We start from the raw sequence: 25,565 nt of genomic DNA, 5'->3' as shown, positions 1-25,565 counted from the left end.
CAGACATAGTCACCACCGTTCCTCACCTTTTGGAGACAAGGAAGCAAACCACTCATTCCTCTATCATTGGGATTGTCCACTAGCTTTCATTTGCTTTCCTCTACCTACATTCCCCAGCTGGGCTGACCAAAGCATTTGGCAAATGACACTGTAAAGCAGCTAACTTAAATTATAAGCTACCTCACTGGCATCACAAATGCAGTTAAGAATATAAGTGCAGCAAATAACACCGGGAAGCTCAAGACAGACCCTTGATTTGCAACAAAACGCTCCCACTGGCTTTCCCAGAGAGCAAGACTGGATTATCTTTGACAGTCTACTTTTTAAGACACAAGAAACACTTAAATTGTAAAACCAATGACAATACACACCGTATACTAACCCTTGACAAAAATGGAATTCTATTGCCACTCTGAACAGAGCCATTTTGCTTGGAAAATGGGTGTTTTAGTGCTGATCTTGGCATGAAAGGAAGTTGTCCCAGACCTTCTTTCCCTTCTGATGTTTATAATACCCTTAACAGTTACAAAGTTATACTGTCACCACTGTCAAAAGAAATCCAGTCACTTGCAACTCATCTGCGATATCACAGTTAATTTAAGTAAGATTTCCATCAGAAATAAAAGCATCTTTTATGAAGCATTGTATTAGGAAGGAGAACTCACTGAAGTCTCCAAAAACTAGACTATGAGGGAAGCATTTCAAAAGTAAAAGGAAGGAACCTGCACAGTTTTAAGATGTCTGTTAGTCTTGTTAAATAAGAACTAGACTCCTTTGAAATAAACCATGGCATCCATTTGATCTCCACAAGTTTGAGCAAGCTTTAAACATTTGACAAAACATTTAATGGAACACTTAAAAATCACTCAGAAAGTGTCTAAATATTTGATTCCTTGATCACAAAATTGCAAAAACGTCATAATTCCGTATGCCATCAGGATTATAAAGCCACACTATCCTTCCCGTTCCCTGAACTAATAACGCGAGTTACACCCCAAGTACAGCAACTTGCTACTATTTGCTAGTCTGAAAAGTGTCATACTTTGCCAATTTCACTCACAGATTCTTGCTCTGTAAGAGCTCTGACTATCTGGCAAAGAAGAATCTCACAATAACCACATTATCTAGGTCAAGAGCAAGAGATTAAAGAAAAAGGATGGAATGCCACTGATAATATTCAGTGGATTTCATAGTTAGTCCAAGGCCTTTCAGCCTGCTTCAGAAAGGAGCACGAAAGAGCAAATTATGTTTAAGGAAAAAAAATACTGACAGCTCATCAATTGATTTTCATTGAAAATCCTAAGAAAAATTAATAAAGAAGTTAAGCTGCTGAAATACAGTTTCAGCAATTAGCTTAATGTCAGAGAATTCTAATTAGGCGCCTTGAGATTGCTATTTAGCGTTTAAGCCTTTAGAGTGCCAAATTCTCCCTTTCACACAAACTGGTTGCAAAATTAAAGACATTAGGCAGCCTTAATTATATTATCAGAACAGCTGGGATTAGGCAATCTCTGAAGTCAAGGCGGTATTCTTTTGTCACAGGGTAGAAATCCCTTGCTTTCCAGGGTGCCGGATTTTGGTGCTGTTCCATATCTCACCCATACAAAGCGAGCTGCATTAGAAACAAAAAAAAACTGAGGACAAAGAACAGAGTAATGCTTAGCAAATAATGAACACATTAAGGAAAGAGAAAAGGTAGGTGAAAAGATTAAGCCTGAAATCGGTAGGTTTTGCTAACACCTCAGCTGGCACCTGGCCTACCGAGCCTCTAGTGGCAGAAAGACTAAGAGAAAGCTCTGTAAACCAGCTTGGCGAGTGGATACAACTCTGTTATCTAAAGCTAAAGCACATTTCGTATTCTCTTGTCCCATGGGGTGTGAAATTAGCAGCTATTGTTTTCACACATTTTTATAAACACAATGCCTTTTATGTCTTTACATTGTTTAGACCGCTATGTTTTTCTTCTCCCATGGGAATACTTTCTTTTTTTTTTTCTTTATTCAAATTGTAAATCAACAGGATTTTTATGCCAGGAACATGTTGGCATTAAAAAAAAAAAAAAAAGCCCAAAACAAACAAACCACCACCAACCATTTTATCCACAGAAACTTTAGCTAAACATAAACATTTAGAAACTGGTGAAAAATCTCCACACTTTTTAGTCTGTAATCCAATCAAATTAATATTTCACCAATAACGTGGCAAAGAGGAATTCAAGTGTTCAGCTTGAAACGAGAATTTAAAATACTACAAGAGAGAAAAAACTACTCTTAATCAAGTGTTACAACCCCTGAATAGTTCCCCTCGATGTAGAAAAGAAACATATTGGCTTTGTTATGAATGACCCTCTACATTTAAAAACTCTTCCCAGTTAATTTAAAACTGTTTTGGTTGTTAACACCTGTGTGAGCAGAGGCATTCTTCTTACAGCTTGCAGAAAACTTTTTTACCTGCTCTACTTTCTGCCTCTAAAAATCTCAGGGAAAAACTCCTTTAATCCTTTAATCCAGTTAAGTAAGAACAATACAATGACAAAGCAACAACTAATTTTATTGATTACAGTCATACTGAACTACAGCAACAACATTACACCTGAAACCAAATAAATCCACTACAGCTTAAAATATTTATCCCATTAGAATATTGCCCTAATATCCACTTACTACCCCTTACACTTTAGAAATATATTCTGCCTTAGCAGAAGATTAAAAATTTGATTTACAGTAAGCATACTAATTTGAAGAATGAATTTCTTTTCCTAACAGCTTAGGAAGACTTTTTTCCCTTATATTTGTGCTTTGAACGCATTCAAGAGTGTCATCTTAGTTTCTTCAGAAAACTAGGAAGCAAAGCACATGTTTCTTACTCTAAAATGACTGCATGCTCTCTGTATGTGTGTTCACATGTGTGCACGGAGGACAGGGCGGGGGGGGAAGGAAGAGTGTGAGACAACATGCAAGCACACATCTTAAAAAGTACAATAAAATGAGAATTTTCATGGGATATGAACAAAAAGGAACAGATATTTTTAAATGTGCTGCAACAGAAAACCCAATACAAATGGTGTGGGCAGCAGAGATGCAGAGTTTCTGCAATCTGGTGCATTTAGTATATGGTCTGAATTTCTGATCATGATCAACAACTAGGGATGATACCAAAACTCCAACTTACATTAACACCGAGCACAGCAAGTAAGCCCAATCCTAATACAAACTGTTTAACCAAATAACCACACATGGCAAGGGAAAATCCATGCAGTTCCTTCATCTGATAAGCAAATTCCCACTGCATTAGGGGAATGTAGTTTGGCCAATAGCTGAGAACTGCCACCCTCTCTGCAGAAGAATGGTGCCAGTCAAACCACTCCCTTCCTTCACAGCCATTTGTTACTGATTCCACCACTTTCAGTGCCAAAATTCTGCAAGCAGAGAAGTCCACACAATCCACTTTCATCAGCTGCTCCAGTTAACCTCGAACCACTTACTTTGTTAATTCATGCTACTCTAGAGGCCAGAAGAGCAGCTGACAACAAATAAGCAATCTTATGGGCTCCAAATTACAGGAGGCTTGAGTGGCTGTTCTGTGAGCTGCTACACAAGCTGGGTTCTCCACAATGGGACAGCCTGGACCTGACATGCAGGTACCTCCTTGTTCCCAGTTTATTCCCTTACCCAGCTGCTTAGAGGGGAACACTGGAAGATGGATCTTAATGCTGTCTTCTTAGCACTAACAGTGTTACAACAGAACTAGAAGTGATGCCTTGTTTGCACTGCTCTGTCCTTTTATCTGGTATAAAGAGGCAATACAGAAGCGAGGATATAATTTATTAGTCTCAATCGGGGAAGCATATCTGTGAGTCAACACAGAAAAGCCAACAAAAATAAAATGAGAGGAAAAACACTTCAACTGAGAAGACACAAATGCTCCCTATCCTGCATTTTTAAAAGCAGATAATAACAAAATCCCAAAAAAACACTTTGCTCTGAAGTAAAAACTCACCTGCCCTGCTAACTCCAAACGTTTATTTCCATAGTAGTCTCTGTCATCTACTTTATTTTCTCCTTGAGCCAAAATTACTCTGCGTACCATCACTGCTGTGTATATGCACTTGGCACGAAAATTGAATTCTTTCACCTGTAAACAAAAAAAAAAAATCAAAAAAACCCTCAACAAAACAAAAATATACCAATGCTTCAGGATCAATTCCTTAGTTCTTATTCAGACAAACACATCCATTTAAATCACTGGTAATCTGGGCTGATTGAGGAGTTACAAAAGGGATTTGTGAGCTTTATTTTCTTTAAAAATGCAAAAAAAAACCATTAGTGACTTTGAAACAGATAGCAAATGAAAGTAACTCAGAATAAAGGTATAGGTCATGACATGAAGGTCCTGAACTAACAGCCGATACTGCCTGGCAGTGCAGAAAAAAAATGCACAGTATGATAAGTAGTTCAATGGTACAGGATTTCATAAAGATTTCTTTGACTCAATCCAAGTCTTCCCCTTTATTTTGAGGATGATTTACTTTATCTCAGCTACAAAGACATCAAAGACATTTTTCTCTGCCAACAAAGCATAAATAATTACACAACCGTATCCCAGTTTAGAAAAAAACTAGAACGTTACATACAAGAACATGGGTCAGAATAGTTGAAGCCAACAGCTCTCGGGCTTCTTCCATCTTTGTTTTCTTTGGGCCTCCCCACATCCTTTGCCTTCTTACTTTGTTTCCAATGTACTTCAATGCCTGTCAAGAAACAGAATTAACCTGAGTTAATATCAGAATTGTAACCTACACAAATATACACATATGGAGATCTGTATGTATTCCTCAACATGTGCAATCACACCAGCCACAGATGATACAAACTCCAAGCAACCTGCAAACCAACAAAGATGTAAGTGATGCTAATAAAAAAAACCTCTTGAAAATTCACGCAATTTACTGTAATTAAACAGACAACATGTTTATCATAGGTTGATGACATTTGGAATGGAAAGTGGTGAAAATACATAAATACTACAATATTAAAGAAAGAATATTGTAGAGATACAGAAAAAAGAATTCTATAAATGGAAAAGACATCTAGTGAATTTATTAGAATTTTAACCTCCGGTTCTTTTGTGTACTTGCTAAGTTTCATTCAGATATTAAACCATGAGGTAGCACTCACTGTTTAATATCCACAAAAGCTACTGTGTGGCATCCACGTCTGTCTCTGGAGTACTCTACAGTGATTAATGGATTCTTACTCTTACCAGTTGTCAATCAATCTGCAGAATTCAGAGTCAAGAAACTATCCAAGCCCACACAGGAAGTTCCTGCCTGGAAATGAAGCCATGAAGCTGTGCAAAAGAATTGCCCTCTCTACTAAATGACAGACTATCCTTTCCATCTCTTATCTCCCTCCGCAAACAGCTAACTCTCTAATAATTTCATCTGACATTTCTGGCACAGAATAACTTCTGTATTTCTGTTTTTCTACCCTCCTGGATGCTTCACATTCATCTGTGTTCCTCCAGCATCACCATTTCACTCTTCTGACTCTGAATTAGGAGCTCTTTAAGCTACCTCTAACCCTCAAAAGCCCCAGAAGACAAAAACCAGAAAGATGTTCACTTTACAACACTCAGCATCACACAGGGAAAGATTTGACAAAGTTTACAACAAAAGAGCAAAGAAAGATTAATCTTCAAAAGCTTCTTCTAGCAGATTAGTATGTACATGAAGGAAACACTCCCAGAAAAATGGCCCATGTTCCAGCTACTTAAAAAAGTACATGAGCTAAGAGAACTCTGGTAAGTCTTTAGCAGGACAGAGGGTGGCTACTATTACAGGCTTCATACAAGAGATTAGAATTGGAGGAGAACATCTACTCATAATGAAATGGTCATACCCACATTAATAGGGCTTCTGAGAAATGGGGTGTGCAATTCCTATTTAAAAATGGGCATAGTCCTCAGAAAAAAACCCCTAATTTTATGGACATTGCTACTTGTCATATATAGGCTTAGGTCATTAAAACATAATACCAAGCTTCTGAAAACAAAGCCTTTCTTGACTTCGACTTTTTTTCCCCCAGTTAAGTAATGAGAGCAAAGTCTCATGTTTGACAAGTCCTGACCCCTTAAAAAGCCACAGCTTAAAATAACCCCCCAAAACAAACCTTAAAACAAAAGTGTATGTCCACTGCTGACACAGCAAAGTGGTCAATACCCACTGTCTTTGGATTTTTATGGCCTCTGGCCATGTGAAAAGACACACCTGCATCTGTGTAAAGATCTGAGCTTTTTGGCATTCTTCCAGGCTAGGAGCAAATGCAGCCATCACATGTTCCTCTGTGCCAATCATCTGTACAATCTCCTGGTCACTCTCAACACCCATGGCCTAGGAAAAGAAGAAAAGACAGAAATAACAAGGCTTTATGTTAACTCACTGACATTTGCTTATGCTAATTTGGTATTGTTTGTCTGCATTACTACTAAGCAAGAGCTAGCTCTTCTCTAAGAAACTGTGCCATCTGGCACTGGCAGCACATATTCTAGCTATGGAAGAAAGTTAAATGGAAATCTTGATAAGCAGCAGGAACACACAGACTTTTTGGGGAGCCATTTTTTTCCTTCACTGATAGGAGTTAAATCCTATGGTTTTTTTCTTAAGAAAAAAAACAAACTAGGTAATAACAACCCAATGTGTGTAACAATGAAAACCAAGTCAGAATAAAGAAAGGAAGATGAAATTTGTTGAAAGAGTACACACAGTCTCTTACCACAAGCAATTCTGCAAACTCAGCTGACTGTGATGTAGCACATCATATTTGAGAAACGTTTACAATTTACCTCCTTTGCAGCTCTCTGCATTTAGAAGATGACTTCACAATTCCACTTGAAAGACATTCTGTTATTTCACTGATCCTTGGACACCTTGTTAGACTTTATACCGCGGAAAAGAGCTTAATAAACTAAGAAAGCTCTTAACAGGTTTAGAAAAATCTCTCTATCAGTAAGTGTTTCAAGGTGGCAGCCAGCAGTGAAGGCTTTTGTGGATTCCAGATGGTGCTAAAGCTCCCCCCTTCACGCATTTGCCTGGAGCACTGCCATACCAAGAAATGGAATAATCTCACTAAACCTCTTCTGGCTGAGTTATAATATGTTTCTCAGAACTTTGTGAGGAAGTTACGTTTGCATTCACATTATTCTCCAAACTGCCTGCCACAAAGACCATTGTAAATAATGGCCTATGTAGATCCTAGTATTCTGGTTCTCATTAAAAACTGGCAGTATCCCAAAAAGTCACATTCTCCTCAAAAACGCAGAAATACCTTCTCTTCTTTTTGCCTTCATTGAGTGTCACTTTGCTTAACACCTAGCTAATGCTATTCCCTTGCAAAACTGGCTCTAATTGTGAAGTATCCAGCTTCCTTTTTTTCTTTTTTCTTTCACTTTTTTCTTTTTCAACAAATAAGTGATTGGCTTAAAGTTCCTTTAAACTCAAACTTTGTCTTTTCACCTTGTGGTTTATTAGAAATTAAAAGGAATGAAAAAATACCATATGCTCATAACAGGGTAAGGACACTCCTCTTTTAGTGCAAAGCACAGATCACAATTCCACCATCTCAGACAGAGCTGAGTGCCAAATCAAGACACCATTACTTCACTGGGTAAGCGTGTTACATCACAGTTTGTTCCCACTGAGTAGTTACCCCTCTGATCTCAAGGCTCTTTTCAGAACCAGCATTTGCCCATGTGATATTACTGCAGTTGAGATCTCTGTTTTTCAAGTATTATTACACTTCCTCACCCTTTTAAATAAGGTCACACAGTAGTTAAAAAACCTCAGCAGAGAAGTTAACAAAATCCTTCATTACCCGAGAGCTAGACTCGTAAGAAAGTCTACAAAAGCATGGAAGCTTCACAACAGTAGTTTTTCCATGTGTCTAGGACTTAATAGCTGACCAGCAAACTAGTTTAGGAATGACAACTGGATTCATAAAATTATTGCACTTAGCCTACAGAAGAACAGAATTCTTGTGCCATTCTAGGCACATATACCACGAATGTATTTATCTAAAGCACATCGACGGCTCATCACCCTATTTCTGTCCCTCAGGTTAATTACGGGATGGCAACCAGACTGTGCCATAAAATAAGTGAAAAAAACAAGTGGAAAAAAAAGTCAATCTTCATTTTTACTATGCTCTTTGTCCACTAAAAAACAGAAAGCCACAGTAAATTAAAGAGGATTGATAATTTTTTCTAACTTCATGATTCGCTGATCAAAAGATGAGAATAGGATGTTTCATTATACCAGCATAGATTTTCTAGCTGAACTTTGTAGCAGGAAATTCACTTGAGAATTCTGAATTTCTGAGTGGGAAAGGCTAGGATCTGCCACCAAACAATATATGTTGTATTGTTAGATATGTGCAAATGGGGAGAAATTAATTTATGAGTAATGACTAAAAACTTAGGCAAATGATTGAAAATGATGTGCTGATATGACAGCCTAAAAGTAAACCTATTTATTCTCCTCTATAATCTCAACAATCCTGAGCAAACTTGCATGCAAAAATACACCTACCTGCAAAACTAACAGGGCAAGCAACAGGCCCATGCTGCTATCAGACAGTTTGTAATGTTAACACTTAGTTTTTCAGTAAATTTGGCCCTGATGTTACACTTCTAAAAAAAAACCAAACAACCCAAAAAACCCAACAACTAAAAAACCAAACTAAACCAAAAAAGGTATTTCAGAACTAGCCTGTAACCTCATTAGGTCAGCAACAAAATATTCCTTGGTTGTTGCTTGTGTTACAGAAACACTGAGGACGTGCAAGGTAGGAATGGGCCCTAAGCTTAAAGCACTTATGGTCCCAGGACAAAGCTGAGGGAAAGGGAATTAACATAAAAGCAAACCAGGAGACAAGATGTCTTGTTTCTTTTTGATTGGAAGGCAATGCCACAAAGGGATAATTTTACAGGGGAGGGGAGAAGGAGTCATTGTAAAGGGATAAGTTGACAGTGGCAGCTAAAGGATGAGGAGGGAGATGGTAGCAGGCTGCTGAAGAGCATGGTTGAAGGCTAGTCATCAATGGACATAAAACAGACAGGTCAAAGCAAGCACTCAGAATATTCAGATCATCCTGAGTTCAAGTGGGAAAGTGGTCCAAATGGGGCCAATCACTTCCTAGGACTAGAGAGCTTCCCACTGACCAAAACGTGTGCACATCAATATTTGTGTGCACACACACGTACACAGGAGAGCGTGCATGAGAGAGTGTGAGCCCAGCTCTTCCTCCCCCAGCTGGTGTCTTAATGATGATGTCTAGGCGTTTCCATGGCACTTCCCTAGAATGTAGTTCTGCAGTCCATCAGGCTAAATTACAGAATGGAGACAGGCAGATGACTGGATTAAAAAGATGTCAGGGAAGTTCAAGGTTGAAATCACAGACAGAATTGGTCTGGAGCTTTCATAATTCAGAAGATACGAGCTATGAAACTACAGCCATGGGAACTCATAATCCTGCAGATCCAGTAAGACCACCATTCAGCTGTTCCTCTAGAGCTGCAACTAAACAGCTCCAAGACTAACACAGGTTTGTAAAAATGAAACTCGACCTGCTATTCAAATCTTTTGCCGCAGGTCCTAGAGCAGCTCCTTATAGCTCCAACATGAACTAAAGATTCTTCATCTAGTGACTCAGGTCGTAAAATTCAACATTCAAGTCCCTCAGGTTACTTATAATTCTCTTCCTTCTCTCACCAGTTTTGGTGCAGCATGCAACCTTCACTTACTTCAGCTCCCAGGACTCACTCAAGTCTACCAAATCAAGATCACGAACACAAAAGAAAAACAGTCCTTACCTTCAAAAAGCTCTAACTTGCTGCAATGTAGTGAGCTCCCTGCAAAACCATCTCACCTGTAAGCCTGACGTTTTTCGGGACAGAAACACCCTTACATACTACACAAATATTCCACATGTCCCCTAATGCTCACTGCTACCTAAAACTGCTCAAGCCCCCCAGGTAAAGCATGTGTACCTCACAGCCTGACATATTCAAAAAGCCACTATGCACAGTTCACACAGCCCCAGGAGCTGTGCACAACTGGCACAGCTAAAACAAAGGTCGCCCCGGGTTGCAAGTCAACTCAGGACATCCTAAATAGCACTGCGGTTGTGTATTTATATTAACTAATGAAAAAGTGTTACAAAGTAAGCAGGAAGCAAATTAGCTGTGTCTGTTTCCCATTACAAGGCAGTTAACAGCCCTTTCAAACCTCAATGAATACATACTTTGGGGACAAAATTGTCCAATTTATATCACTACTTCAAACCAAAGACTGCATTTACATATATAGGGACTGCACAAATGCTTTTGTCACTTCTAAGAAGAAAGATTAAGGAAGATCGTTTAAGCTAGCACAGCTACAAATCTCTAACAACTCCACATGTGAAGAGCAGATACTCCAAGTCTGTCCTAGAACAGACACTATGCCTTTTGTAGCCTATCAAATTTCAGTTAGTTGTGGTCAGTGTGCTAAACTTCACAAAACCACAACTTATATGTGTTTGGCACAACTGGTTGTAAAACATTTGAATGTGCCAAACCCAAAGATCCTTACAGGTCTGGATGGCAGAAAATCAAAGCAGCAGAACAAGGTCATTCGGGCTTGCAGTTACGGATAAAGACGAACTGCAAGGCAGACGTCTCCTTCAGGGTGACCCTACATGATCCAGTCCCCCTACCTATCCAGATCAAGGGACCTTTAGATCCACTCTATTTCCACCCCTCCCCACAGCTTCCTCACCAAAAGAAAGGCCAGGGAATAATATGTTCAGGTCTTGCCTTAAGTCTTCCCTGACTTTATGCCTGGAACATGAGGGTGATCTTACGCTGCAGCCTAGGGAGCTCTTTAGGAATTTTAGGTGTCAGCTCTGTCAGCAGGTGGTGTTTGTAATGCTCTGTATTTCACAGCCCTTGTTTTTGACAAATATGTCTAAGGGATATATTAGTACACCTCCACTTTACAGTTGCAGTAGCTTTAAATCCACAGTAGATGACAGATCTAATACTTGCTTTCTTTTCTCTAATATTACAATGGTTTTCTTCACCTGATCTATTTCTTAAGCGATTTGCAGGAACACCAGGTCAATTAAAGCTATTGGGACTAGAAAGACAATTCAAAATTGCTCAGCTTTCTCCCACTGACTCTCAGGGAGTCCCTGACAACACTGTCCCCTCTAGGTGGCCCATGCACTGCATAGCAGCCCTCTACCAATAACTATTTGTTTTCTTAGTCAAACCACGAGGTCTGTGGAACTTGTTTGGAGCCTGCATGCTGGTCTGGGAGGAAATGCAGAGCAGGAAGTATTTGCCACTGCTTTCTTAGTTTATTTTTAATTAGAAATTATACATGCAGCTGGCTACAGTAAAAGGCAAGGATTCAAAGGTAATCAAAACTTCAGCACTTAAGATTGTGCAGCTTAACTCTGCCCCTTGCAGATGTGGATCTCTACATGACAAGAAGCAGAACATCTACTAGTAAAACAAGACACATGCTTTATGCCAAAGGCTTGGTGTCAGCAGAAAGGAATTATTTTCCTAGGTTTTCCAACAAATCTCTTGTTTACAAAACTGCCAATAAGAGAGAGCTGAGGTTGGACAGGGATCCCTAACTTAGGGATTCTCCAGTTTCAGGGCTATTGTGTTTGCAACCTTGCTTTTAGTAGTTAAATAGAACAAAGCAATACCACAACACAGCAATGCCCAAGAAAAAAAGATCAGAGACTGGTGACTGCTATAGGTTTCAGCTGGAGACTCACAGAAAGTGGATAGAAGATCCATGAATTTCATGTCATTAAAGGAAAGGTAAGGAAAATGACTGCTCATGAGAACAGTTAAGTACCAGTCAAGAATGGAACACTCAGCTAATTTGCTACTTCATTAAATGAACGTAAACAATTAAAAAGCAGTACAGCCAAGAGCTCCTAAAAACTGTAACCTCTTATTCAATAAATAAAAAACTATGCAAGATTATTTAAAATGTAAAAGATACCTACATAGATAATTATAGCAAGCACTGTCAGAAGGTGATCAAATAGTCAGAAAAATCCTGCTTTAGAAAAATAACCCAACAACAATCTCCTCAGACTTAATAACCCAGACCAGTTACTCTACGTGAGCAGGTATTTGTCTGTACCAGCACGGGGTGACAAAATATAATAGAAGTCTGTAAGTGAAGGTGGAATCCAGCTGTTTGGTACTGAAGCAAATGGATTAAGAGCCACATTAACACTTCGATGAAACACAAAAGTTTTTAACTTAATTCTGGCGCTTTTACATGCATTTATGCCCACAAATAACTTCTCAACCTCCTTTAACACTGTCACTAAAACATCCTCCAACTTGAAGAGATTTGCTTCATCAGAGATAACAGATTTCTCAAGTCTAAACTCAATTATTAAACTATTTTCTAGTACCAAAGCACTTCCTACATGAAAACCGATTCTTACAACTCTCACCCAGCCCAAGAGCTGTGGTCACATTGACAAACCTGTACTCGCCGATGCCAACATATCAGCGCTGCGGGCACTGACTGTTCAGATGCCGTGAGCACGTACTGCCCTCTCCTGGCAAATCATTTTCTCGAGCTGATACTACCTCTACAAACCTGTGCTGTAAAACACTACAGTGAAGACAAAAAGAGGGCTTTTCCTAGATCCAAGCAGCAGCATTTTTGTGCCCTAAGCCACCTTCCCTGCGAACAGTGACACTAAGGCTGCTGCCCAATTTCCTTCTGCACACACAGTGTGGCTGCAAACCCACAGGCAGTAGCAGAGCATCATAGGACAGGAAGGAGTTCCCAGCTGTTGGCAGGACAAGTCCCATGAGCCATGCCCTCCTGTTTTCTCCAGCAGCCAGACAGCGCATGTCCACCCCAAACCTCCATGGCTGCAGTCTGTGCATTTGATTCCACAGACAGATGAGCTACCAGCCTGCTCCTGGTCCTGCTGGGCAGCTAGGGAAAAGTCATCGTTATGTCACACTGATCACACATTCAGTGTGTGCACCCTTGAGTGAATTAAAATGAAAGGGAGAAGCAGAGAGTGAAAGAAAGCAGTTCTGGCAGTTCCACAGGCAATCAGGGTCAAGGCACAGCCTTGTCACCAGCTCAGCTGGAGGGGCAATACTCCCCAGTGCTTGCCCAGAATTAGAAGAGGATGCCTCTCACAGCCCTTTGTCAGTCCCACCAGAAATCACCTCAAAGCTACAATGCCTGTCCATGCATTCACTGCCCTGAAGATACTGGTGAGTCTCCCTGAAAAGGCAGGGATTCTGAGGTATTGGGATCGAGGCAGGACTCATTCACAGGTGAAGTAAACTGCTCAGGAAATGCAGCCACTCTAGTCATCTTATTGGATTTAGGAATAAGTCTAAGAATTGCAGGACTGCCCCACAGGCTATCAGTTTTGTTTACAGTTATGACTGGGAGTCATGTATAAATGAGCTCATGGCTATCCCATATCCCTGAATCCGAATCAAAGCGTGTTTAACTACTCACCACTACACAAGTCACAGCTGGGAACAGGCTGGGACCAAAACCAAAGACCCTTAACATGAGCTTGCAACATAAATCGTAACAAACCCTTCTGACCTTCTGCAGGAACAGAGGCACCTTACAAGGCAGTGAGGGGGTGGCAGGCGTTTGTCCTGGCACAGCAGTGCTCTCCTCACAAAAAAACGCAGCACTTTTTCTCCTTTTTGCTGTACAATAAAGATGACTTTCCAGGGGAAAAAAATTCCAATCTCTAAGCCCTGCCAAGTCCTTCTGTACATGTTAACTTGAGAGCTGCTGCTGATCTTCCTTCTTGAGCTGTGGCACAGCTTTTTTCTGCCTTTTCTTTTTCCCCCCCCCAAACTAACAGCTGTATTACCTTAAATATGATAGCAATGGGAATATCTTCGGATAGAGTGTTATGCCTCAGATAAAATCTTCCTTGTTTCACAATCATATTTGTTCTGCTCTTCTTCTCATGAGTGGAACTGAAGTTAAAAAAAAAATAGTATTATGTCCAACAGAATGTTTGCACTGACTCCTAAAATCTTTTATAGAAAACTTAGCAGGCTTGAACAATCTTTCAGCTGAATTAATCCCACTCTCTCCTCTTTAAAAAATTATATTAAAACAGCCAGACATCAGCCTGTATTTCCAAAGAAACAGAGTATTATCACCTGTGTTGGGGACTATTTGGAATATCTGACTTAGGTAAGTAGAAGCCTGCACTTTTCAAAATCATCTTTGCATGCTTTTATCATCAATTTTGATGTAACCAGCAAGGTCAAACTGCGCACAAGTACTGCTGCAACAACAGTAATGAGGTAACAGTACTTTGTTGTATGTTAACCTCATCTAGGCTTACTGTGAAACAGTAAAGTAGTTAGGAGAGATGTGTGAGAGGCCTCTGGAGAAGAAAAAACAGCCCTCACATTCAAGTGACAAGCACCATATTATACCAGATGCAGCTTAAAAAGAAACCAACCAGAAGACAAACAAAGTATAAAACTTAATCATTGAGAAAAGGCCAAATTTAAACTACCTTGCTATTTTCAGTAACTTTTGCAGTACAAAAATATTTGTTTCCTTCTCCTCTGCCTTTGCCTTTAAAAGTTTTTATGTCAATTTGATGCAGAGAGGCAGACAAAAGGTTACATCCGATTTCCACTGCAGCAACTTCAAGTTACTTGCTGCAAAATGAGACCAAACACCATCAGTTAGGAAGTGCACTTTATGTTAAAAATTCAAACTTGCTTTTCCTAATCTGGGGTGAATCCTGAAGCACATGAGCAACTCTCACTGATTTTTGTGGGAATACTGTACCAAGTGATTTTCGGATTGATATTTAGCACACAAAATGACAGTAGCAAAAGAGGGACATTGAATATCTACACCTTTTTCCTGTTCAGCTATACATGGAAGAAACCTACACAGCTATTTCAACTACAACAATGAAGTTCTAAAGCTTTGAGTTTACCTCCTTTATGTAATTGCAGGCATTTACCATACCTGGTAACAGAAGCGCCAACTGTGCCCTTTCTATCAGCTTCCACAATGATCCTGTTTTTGGATAACTGTTCTTGAATAAGAATGACTTTCTCTACACCTTTAACAATGAAATAGCCACCTAGGCAACAGAAAAGAAAGACTTGACATGTCAGTACCATTGTGCTTTACTTGCCTCTTTCAATATGTCTTTGGATATAAATTATTAAAAAGTAAACTGCAAATACACAAAGTGCAAAACAGAAGAGTAAATTCTCCTTTAAAAGAGTAATGAACAAGCTTGGTGTGGAACTTATGATTACTACAAATATGTTTCACTAGACAAAACAGGACTTTTGGTAGGCTCACATTAGTATTTGAGATCTAAGACTTCATTTGGGAAGTACTCAGACAAATAGAACCCACAGGCACAGGCACAGACACAGTAAAGCTGTAAAAAACCTCCAAACTGTAACGTAATCATAATTATTAAAAGACATAACAGAATTGTTAGTTTGATAAATTAGGTAAAAATACTGCCTGTCAGAAGAGTATATCATAAGGACATCAAATAAGGAGAATAAGTCTTCCATAATTATTGACTTGCTCTCTTTAGCACTCCGGGGAGAAACTTCTTTTGTATTATTTTTAAAAATGTATTTTAATACCCTTGCTGTATCTAAGACAATATAAGGAATCTGCACATGAGCCATGTTAGATTCCTCTCTTAAACTATTAACGCTCCTCTAGCACATGTCACTGTACCTTAGCACCACAAGCAAACCCAGTACAGGTCCAGTGCATGCTTCAAAAGTAGCAGATAAAAATCAAACCTTCATCTCCTCTGTACACATCAAATATTACCATGTAACACTTTATTCTTGATTTACAAAAGGCAGCAAATGAAGAGTTCCCCCTCTGGAGGACACCATTATACTCCACTCTTCCCTGATCCACTTAGATTTCATGAATGAACTCCATCTCTGTTCCCATATCACAAATCACTATACAATACTATATACAAAATTCAAAATACAATATTAAAAGTTTTTGTATATTGTTTTTGTGGTTGAAAACTTCATCTACAAATACAAACTATCCATGTTCTCAACCATGTCTTACTATTTTCAAAAGCCTGATGATTTCAGTTCGTTACAAGCATATACTTGAGAAGTTTCTGCAATGACTTCATGGTGGCAGGAAACATACTAAAGAGGTATTTGTTTGCTGAAAATAATTTAAAACTAAAAACACAGACAGCAAAAAAAAAAAGAACATGAGTGAAAATGTACCTGGATCTAAAGGACATTCATTAAGTTTGGCAAATTCTGCTGGAGTTTTCCCAGTAAGAACACAATTGGAGCTACGCAGCATTATAGGCATTCTGCAAGAAAACCAGTTACAATTTTACTCTAGATTCAAAGAGAAGAGTCAAATTCAGAACTAAAACCACACTGAACAAACTGGAAAAAACATGTTTAAGGTAATTAGAACACATGCATGATATAACCAACAGGTTTTTCCTTTAAACCCACCTTATTTCATTGAACATGTAATTGAAAAGAGACCTGAAACTGGACACCAACTAGCAGAAACCACAGACTTCCTACTTAAAGGTTATGCAGCTACTACAGGCATTGTGACAAGCAGAGTCACCAAGGCCAATGATAACTCATGCAAAAACTCCTGGTCTCCGAAAACAGGCTGCAGTGAAGAACATGCCCCTGCAGATCCAGCTTTAATTAGATAAAGCCAGTTCATATCTTATTTCCCATATAGGAATGACACCTTCTGGCTGCAGACAGATAGTGCCTCTAATACATAACCTAAGCATGAAGTTTCCCCAGTAGTAGCTTTGATTTCTCTGGTGTCTTAGCACAGAAGTCTGCAGCAAGCAGTTTGTGACGCAACATGTGGTGGAAAAATATTCCAAGAAATGAAAAACTAATTCAATGCTTAGGGAATTAAAAAAGAAGAGAAACTAAAGACGCACAGACTGGATATGAGGCAAAACTTCTTCACCATGAGGACAGCTAAGCAGTGGAAAAGCTTCCCTCTAGCACAGGGAAGCTAGGAAGTCTCCATTCATGGAGGTCATGAAGACCTGACAGGATAAAGCACTGAGCAACCCAGTTTGACCACAGAGCTGACCCCTTTCTGAGCAGGAGTCTGTACTAGAGGTCTCTTTCAACCCAAATTATTCTATCACCCTGAGATAAATCAGGGAATTGGAATGTTCACTTTCAATTTGGCTTATTCAACAACTAACTAGCAATGATTCTGCCATTATTATTAAAAAGTGTACTTTTATAGTCAGCTTCATAACATACCTTTCCACTCTCAGATTTTCATTAAAACTTTTGAAAGAGATCATAGTTTACTTCCAAAGAGAAAGCTGTATTTTGCAAAAGATAAAACCAGTTTATCACTACGTCTACCAAAAGACCTCTATGCCCTTTAGTCTCTTCTACAAAAAAGCTGACTTTCATTCCACCTTACAGAATTTCACTCCTTGGACAGCCTTTATAAGATCTATGTTCCAGGTGTTTTTTTCTAAGACATATGTTGACAAAATTTACTCATGAGTTCTACTATTTACAATCTCTGAGATAATTAATTCAATTTTACTTCAATAAAATATAAGATTAGGCTACATTTCTTGTACTCAAATCTTATAAATTATTTTGATTTCTTTGCTATATTCATATTCTTATACATTACAAAAAAATTGATGAACTCAAATTTTTTATTTTTGCAGAATATAAAAAGCTATCTTGTCACTACAGTGCTCTATGCAGATAACCTACTTGCGCCAATCATTTCACTGAGAAAGTATTTCCTAGAGATAATAAGTTTTATATAACAAGCAAAATCTTTTGTCACAAACAGTGCATTGGCTACTTATATCAGAAGCAGGAACCAGTTAGTAAAAGGTACTGCAAAACAGAGTACTCACATGCCATTACTGAAAACTCCAATGAAACAGATGTCTTAAAGTATCTTATTTATTTCACTTGCACACAATAAAATATTTTGCTGCTACATTACAGAGAATAGCAATTTATTCTCTTTATGGGGATATTTTAATTTTTTTTTTAAATATCAGAAGTTATCAGGAAGAAAACTAAAAAAAGGAAAATAAAGTTATGGAGTTACTGTGCATAAAAGCACAGAAAATTTGGAATGCTACTAAGCATTCAAATGAAATTTTCCTTTTTAAAGGCACAAAGGTCCAAAGATACTGCCTTTTTTGCTTTCTTTTTTAAATTTGTTTTGTTTCTAAAACACACAGGTTATCAGTGACTCTGCCAAACAATGGAAATAAGTGTAAAGAACATACAGCTTTCCTGTCCCAGCATGAACTGTATGTCAAACAAGCATTGTATATACTCACCTGGCAAAAGGAAACCAGCATACTAGGGACAGATGAGGAAAATTATTTCCCATGGAAATAATAACTGGGTATTAACAGTTTTTAACAGTAAAAAGACTTCTTGCATGTATGCCCTTAAAACCACTCTGATGACATAACTGTAGTTTTTAACTAAACCAATTTTAAATGAGAGCTTAACGTTGTACAGCAGGACTAATGCTTGCTTTACTGATTTTACCATCCAACTTCTACAGATGTATCTCTACATATTAAGTATGGAAGACTGAGTAATTTGCCCATAAAGCAAACATGCTTGATTTCATTTTACAATAATGCAACTTGCACCTCCAGTACTCTTTCAGGTATTTCCCTCCTTGGTTTTATATCAATAGAATCATAGACAACATCTTTGGAAGGAGACAGACTATCAGACGCTTTTGCAAAACAAAATCTTAGAACCTAAAAATCACATCCTCTACAGCTGTTTATCAAGATTTGCCTGCTCAGTGATTCTTTTAACAAGGAAGTAAGGTTAGCCTACATGTATTTTGCAGTAAAAACTCTTCCCAGCATGGCACAAAAGGAAAACTAATACCAGAAGCTCGATATATGGTATCTTACCTGCCAATGGGTAACGCATTGCGGATGATCCTCTGGCTACCTCGTGTATATTCAATATCCACGGTAATGGGGGCAGAATAGGTCATGTCTCTCAGGCGGCACTAAAAGGAGAACAGTCATACTGTTATTTGTTGACTTACAAACTGAAGAATCTCTTTAAAACATCCCGTGTTTGTCCTGTGTCCTCTAAGTCCTCACAAAGAAATCAAGCAAAGCAAAGCTTGACCAAGATCATGAACCTGAACTATGTTTGACAGACTCTCTTATTTAAAACAAAACCCAAGAAAATCCAAACACAACTAGTATGATGTTTCAAAAGCAGCCAGTAGATCTGTGTCTGCAGAAGACAGCACTGCAGAGCATGACTTCCAAACTGCTTAATTAAACAAACACATCTAATCAGCACAAAAACCATACTGTGTCTGAACAGTGCTCAGCTGAGGGACATTTCTATATGAAGACTCTCAACAGGTGAAGAATTGTGCTGTCATATGAATTTTGACAGAATGGAAGAGTAAAAGAGACACCATGGAATGAGCAAATGTCACTATATAGTACCATTTCTAAAGATGACTTACAGAAGGCTCAGTAGAGAATCACTTCCTGCAAAGATTCGCAGAATCTGTTTGCAAATTCCTCAGAGAGCAAGAGAAGCAGGATATCTAGGACATTATATAGCTCAAGGCTCAGTAATTTCTAATCTGATCTTTCTGATCCCCAGTCTCACTCTAAGACTCTGTTGTCAGCCCTTAAGGTATTGTATATCTTCATGCAAGACCAGCCTTATTGCATTTGCTGAACACAACAGAGCACTCACAGCAGGTCATTCATGACCTCACTGCGTATTTTATACCTTTCAGCTCCAGGATCATAGGTTTATCAGTGTTCAGACTTGCACATTTATGGTTCTGTAGTCCTTCAGTGTGTTGATTATGCAGTAATAAAAGGCAACTAAGACTGTGCTGTGCATTGAAGATGCAACTGTATGGAAAAATATGCCCCAAGAATCATGGCAAACTGGATGCTCCTTCTCTCCATATTAAGAAGTAAACCACTTCTCTAGTAATAAAATACTGAGCACACCAGCAGTTTTCAAACTGTGACTTGCAAGAAACTAGGTCCCACTGCGCTCACAGCAACTTCATCAAATTTAAAAGTAACTGAGAATATTTCCATTTTCTAATTACTTTAAATTCATCTGCATGAATAGTTCATGAAACTCCCATAAGGACTGCAAGAGAGGGAGAGTTAGACAGCCTCATTAGTACTACTTAGGGGAAAAAAAAAAGGTCTTGGGATTCTGTGTGGGCTTTTTTAACACAAGACATAGATATAAAATAAGAACTATGAACTACAATGTAATATTCCACCACTTGCATTTTTGTATCACCTTCCTTCTTACTACAGACACCTCAAGGTAAAAGATAGGCCTGACTTGATACAGACTCAGACCCTTATGAAAATCTGATCATTTTAGGTGTCTTTGGGAAAGAATTTTAAAAGCCTTCAAAAGAAAAATGTAAAGGCGCACTCATACGTATCCAATGCTCTTTTTTTTTTAAATTGTACCTCTGACCTGACCTAAACAGCATCCTATTTAAGAAGATAACTATGGCCTTCATGTGTGGATAGCACTCTGAAAAATAAAGAGAAAAGATGCACTACATTAGGTATCAATGAGGATGTATCTGAGATGCAAGAGTAGGTTATTCTAAACTCAAGGTCAATCTGATCTATGAAGCATTTATTTTGCCTTATTCTGCATGTACAGTCACTTTAGTTCTAAAGTAATCAAGCATTGTAATACCTGGGTTCTTGGATATGAGTTGTTGGCCACAAATAATATTTTGCATGCAATTTCATTCACATAAATCTTCCCCATTGCATTTTGTGCACATTCATATCTACTGATTTAACATTAGCTACACATTTGTGAGATGCATGAACTGTCATGTGTTACATCTGACTGCACTGTCAATGGCTGAGTTACTGGCCCTAAAAGCTTTCCACTGAACCAACGAGATCTGAGTCAGGTCACTGGAGACAGATCCTGCAGCAGCCACTAAACAACTTGTTTTTACGGAACTCCTCCAAAGTACAGAACGTATTCCATGGTAGTTGAGATTACATTAAAAAAAGCCCCAAACAATTCAACTTCAAGTATCAAGTGGATATAGCAAGGAAAAAAGCATCTGATACATGAGCTGATGCTGTATGCTGGTAAATGAGAGCAAGTTCCAAGCTCAGTTCCCATTTTGAGGCCAAAAAGAGGTTGTCACCACCTCTACTGCAGTGGTATAAATCTCAAAGCACAGTATCTGGAGAGAAATACTGTGTTCCTGAGCAATCTCTCAAGAGAACTGAAAGGCTCTAGATACCTGAAAACAATCCTAAAAGGTCCAAAGTTTATGTTAGTTTATGGTTTTCTTGCACATACAGAAGCTACCTTATATCCTGTTAGTCAAAACCAACAGACTTTCTGATTTCAGTCAGAGGAGCATTTGTTCTGCAACACGCATCTTTATTCCATTTGCTAACCTACATGCTTACAGCAGTGCAAAGAAATTAAATATACTCCCCATAAGGCTAATGTTTTTCTGCAGCTTCTTATAATTTTATCAACTTTCATCTGTTTCTGCTCAAAGTTCCCACATTTGTTTTCTGACCCAGACTTAAAAAATATGAGCAAAAAATCAGATATATGTTCCCAAAGAAGACCACAAGGGAAAGGGAGACTGAAGTGACTTACGGTGTAGACAGCAGCAAGGCTAATATTAAAAAGAAGTTAATAAATATATCAAAGAACACTACATTGTAGTGTGCAGACTTAAGCTTTGCCATAAGGAGTGTCACAAGATTAAGCAAGCGAAGTACTTTTCATTACTTTCATGGAAACCCACTCAAATTCACCTACTATGAACTACAGAATACAGCTATATTCACCTGTCAGAAAAAAATACAATTAAAAAATTAAATCAAAAAACTTTATTACATGATGTTTAAATTGCTGAGGCTTCTTTCTACAGTGATGGTGGCAGGCATTGTATCACCTAACATAGCATGCATGTACTCAAAATAAAATTACATGCAGCTACTATCCAAGACATTCCCAAGATCAAACAAACAAACAAGACAGATGCAAACATTAATACCTCATGAGGTGATACAGGTCGTGTCACATTGAAGCTTTCTTCCACATCTGGAGTACCTACATAGATATTGAGGTACCTGTAATACAAACAGTTTCAAAATGAGCCAAATGTTTTTCAGGCAACCTGAAGGGAGCAAAATTTTACATATACTGAAAAATGAAGTTACTTTGATGTAACTTCTGATGTACAGGCTGATTAATCATGAGCAATGATTCTTCCCAAAGTAACTCATTGTATCTGAGTAGTGGTCTACTTAGTTAAATTTTAACCTGCATATGCAGTAAACCCCAAGTTACCTTTGCAAATAGACAAAGAGAAACTCCAATCTGTCATCTGAGATTACTGAACTACAGAATAATGGTGACATAAGGTATTGTTAACAGCTGGTTATTAAGTCTGTTTCACGAGTCTTCTTTAAGTCTCTCATTGTTCATTGCATCAAATAAGAGATAAGCCACGGAATATACTCTCTGATTTATACCTACACAAGTGCCTACAAACATTTTATAACCAACAACAAACCCAGGAGATAGTATGCAGGCTGCTGCTCATATGGAAATCATTTCATGCTTACTTCAGGTACCACATTGGGTCAGCATCACTTGTAACTTTTTCATTTGCCTTCATGATTTTCTTTATCTGGAGGGGAAAAAAAATAAAATAGAATCATGTGCCTTTTCTGAGTACTGCAAGCTCCTCTCTTCCCACCAGGTAAGCACATACCTCTACATTGATGAAATAGTTGAATGAGTCTATGTGCTGTTTTACCAGACCTTTCACCTGAAAAACACATGCATGCAGCAAATAAAATTAGCTTCAATAACGTTAATCATACAGGGCAGAAATTAAGATATAGGCATTTATAGGTACTTTTGGATCTGTGCTAAATTCTTTCAGATGACAAACGTGTTCGAGCCTTGCAGAATCCACATCTGTGGTCATACACTGCCTATGACACACACGGCCATGAACCTGACACCACAGTCTTGTGTAAAGACCATGAAGAGGGTGCCAGTAAAACAGTAAAATAAACTGGAACCATTACACATATACACTGTTCATTGAGAACAGCCACATAAATATGCAAAGCTCTAAGAGGATGCGCCCACAAAATAATCAGTAAATTAACAAGGAAACCGATCTATGGAATGAGTTTATCCAGAACTGTAGAGAACTAAAAAAATAATAATAATTGTGAAATCCACACAAAAGGTGAGGACATATATTCTGGGAATAGCAAAAAAACAGCAAAAGCTAGAAGAGGGAAATGTAAAGTTAGAATGGAGGTGAAGCACTCATGCCACAAAATGAGTGTGTATCACTAACCTTTAGAAATGCTGGAAGAAGTCTCCATTTTTCCTGAAAACAAAAAACAGTTTGAAATATCTTTCCAAAGAGTAACCAAACACCTCAGATGCTTGAGCTTTTTTGTCTGTTTGTTTTATTATTATTGTTGGGTTTTAGTCACTAATATTACTTCAAATCAGATCCACTTAGGAAAAAAAAAAAGAAGACTCTCTAAAGCCATAGATGGATAAAAATGACCTGGATCATCTTAGTAAGCCATACGTGCTATGCAATATTTACTCAGGATGCACTGAGTAATATTTATTCAGCACACTGCCTTTTCCAAGGGCAACTTCTGTGAGAATATATATTTCTTAGAAAATTCCTTACTACTATGTCCTCATTTAAGATCAACTAGCATTTTTTTTTTGTCAACACTGTAAATTATATTCCTAGGAAGGGAAGAATTCCTATAACTTTTACTTTACAAAATACAAGCAAGAACCTCAGTCCTGGGAGCAGCACTTGTAGACACAAGTGTCTGTAAAACCCACCAGAACCCTGACTCCTACAAAGATTCAGCAAGGCTGACGAGTGCTAAGCGTATCAAGGTTCCTACAAACTTTCCCCTATTTCTATTCTTTAATGATCACAGGGAACAGCTCTTTAAATCAGCCCCACCTTCTCTCACCACGGCATGGGGAGCCCATCCCAGATTTGGGAGGAGAGATACCCAGACAGCATAGACTGAGGTCGCATCACTCCGCTCCTGCAGAGAGTAATATCCACAGAGCACCAACACCTCATAATTCCGACACTCAGCATTTAGGAGCACGCGGCCACGGCGTGGCTGTGGTGTGACACTGTAGCTCACGGTGCAGGAGCACGTAGAGGAATTCATGGCAAAACACAGCGCCAGGCACCCTGGACACGGAGGCTCCACGCCTGGAGTGCTCTTCCTACAGGAAAAGCCCCGTGGAACCAAAGGGACTCGAAATTCGGCCCTCATCTCCTCTCTGTGCCCACGTGAGGCAATCAGCTGCATTTAAAGGGCTGAAACCTCTGTGCCCGCGTTTGCAGGACACGGGCCGGGCAGAGGCTGAGGACGGGGCGGCACCTCAGCAGCCGAGCGCAGGTCCCGCACCGCGGGCAGGCGGGCTTCTTCCCCCTCACCCCACCTCACCCCGGCCCGGCCCAGCCGCGCTCCGGGAGCGCCCGCCACCCCTTCCCCCTTCCCCCGCGCTGACCTCCACCGTGTTGACCGGGGCCGCCGCCTGCTCCGGGCTGAGCGCCCCCAGACCCAGCGCCTCCATCGCCGCCCGCCACCCACGGACCGCGGCGCTCCTCCTCAGCGCGTCCCCCCGCGCACCGGCGCCGCGCCCGAAGGTTCCGGCCCCGCGGAGCCCGGGCAGGGCGATGCCTGAAAGCAGTGAGGGCTCTCCAGACCCCCCCTCCCAGTGCCCGGGCTCCTCCCGCGGGGCTTTAGCGCCTGGCAGCGTTGGGAGGGTGGGAGGGGTCCTCCCTGAATCCCTGAGCCAGTCACCGCCCCCCCCGGCGCTGCAGCCGGGGATCCAGGAGGCGGCAGGGCCGGAGGAACACACAGCAGTTGGGGTACAAACTCATTTCTTGCAATTTTTATCATGTAAAGCAACACGAGGCATAAGCTTTTAGCATCATCATTATTATTATAATCATCATTGTTATTGCCTTTTTTCTTATCTTAATGTTGAACGCTGTAGCTGGATCACCTACAAGCTCTTTTGGTTTCTCTCTCCAGTGCTATAGAGAAACCAAAATCCCAGATAGGGGACTACTCATCTTTCCCAGTTTAAGATTAACGAGAAACATCAGTGATTTCTGCGGGTTCCCGTGGCAGTAAGTTCTTGCCAGTTCACATACAGTAATTGCTAAGTATGCTTTAAAAGCAGTGTGAAAACAGTGCTTACACACGTCTGCTCTGGCTCAGTTTCCACGTGAGTAACATTTACGGAGTTGGGTCTGCACTCTGTGCATCTCGGACATAAAGGCGCAGGTTAAACATAAAGGCAGTATTTCAGACCAGTTCTATTTGGTTTCCTGCCTAAAG

At 39.5% G+C, this 25,565-nt stretch overlaps 1 protein-coding gene across 1 annotated transcript in view; it reads right to left on the bottom strand.

Moving 5' to 3' along the window:
- Positions 1-24,843, bottom strand: part of POLR3B (RNA polymerase III subunit B) — a 75,161-nt gene extending 50,318 nt beyond the window's left edge. Inside the window, exons 1-12 of the mRNA XM_064654867.1 lie at positions 24,727-24,843; positions 23,519-23,551; positions 22,916-22,972; positions 22,767-22,831; positions 22,193-22,268; positions 19,041-19,141; positions 16,339-16,430; positions 15,071-15,188; positions 13,941-14,049; positions 6,269-6,391; positions 4,634-4,750; positions 4,000-4,134 (exon numbers count right to left, since the gene is read on the bottom strand). Of these exons, the coding sequence (XP_064510937.1) occupies positions 4,000-4,134; positions 4,634-4,750; positions 6,269-6,391; positions 13,941-14,049; positions 15,071-15,188; positions 16,339-16,430; positions 19,041-19,141; positions 22,193-22,268; positions 22,767-22,831; positions 22,916-22,972; positions 23,519-23,551; positions 24,727-24,792 (1,092 nt within the window). The 5' untranslated portion in view covers positions 24,793-24,843. The remainder of the gene's footprint in view (positions 1-3,999; positions 4,135-4,633; positions 4,751-6,268; positions 6,392-13,940; positions 14,050-15,070; positions 15,189-16,338; positions 16,431-19,040; positions 19,142-22,192; positions 22,269-22,766; positions 22,832-22,915; positions 22,973-23,518; positions 23,552-24,726) is intronic.
- Positions 24,844-25,565: the final 722 nt, after the last annotated feature.

This window comes from Pseudopipra pipra, chromosome 5, assembly GCF_036250125.1.
Source record: "Pseudopipra pipra isolate bDixPip1 chromosome 5, bDixPip1.hap1, whole genome shotgun sequence".
Taxonomy (NCBI): domain Eukaryota; kingdom Metazoa; phylum Chordata; class Aves; order Passeriformes; family Pipridae; genus Pseudopipra; species Pseudopipra pipra.
The sequence above is the reverse complement of the archived record's forward strand: the minus strand, read 5'-3'. Positions and strand labels throughout refer to the sequence as shown.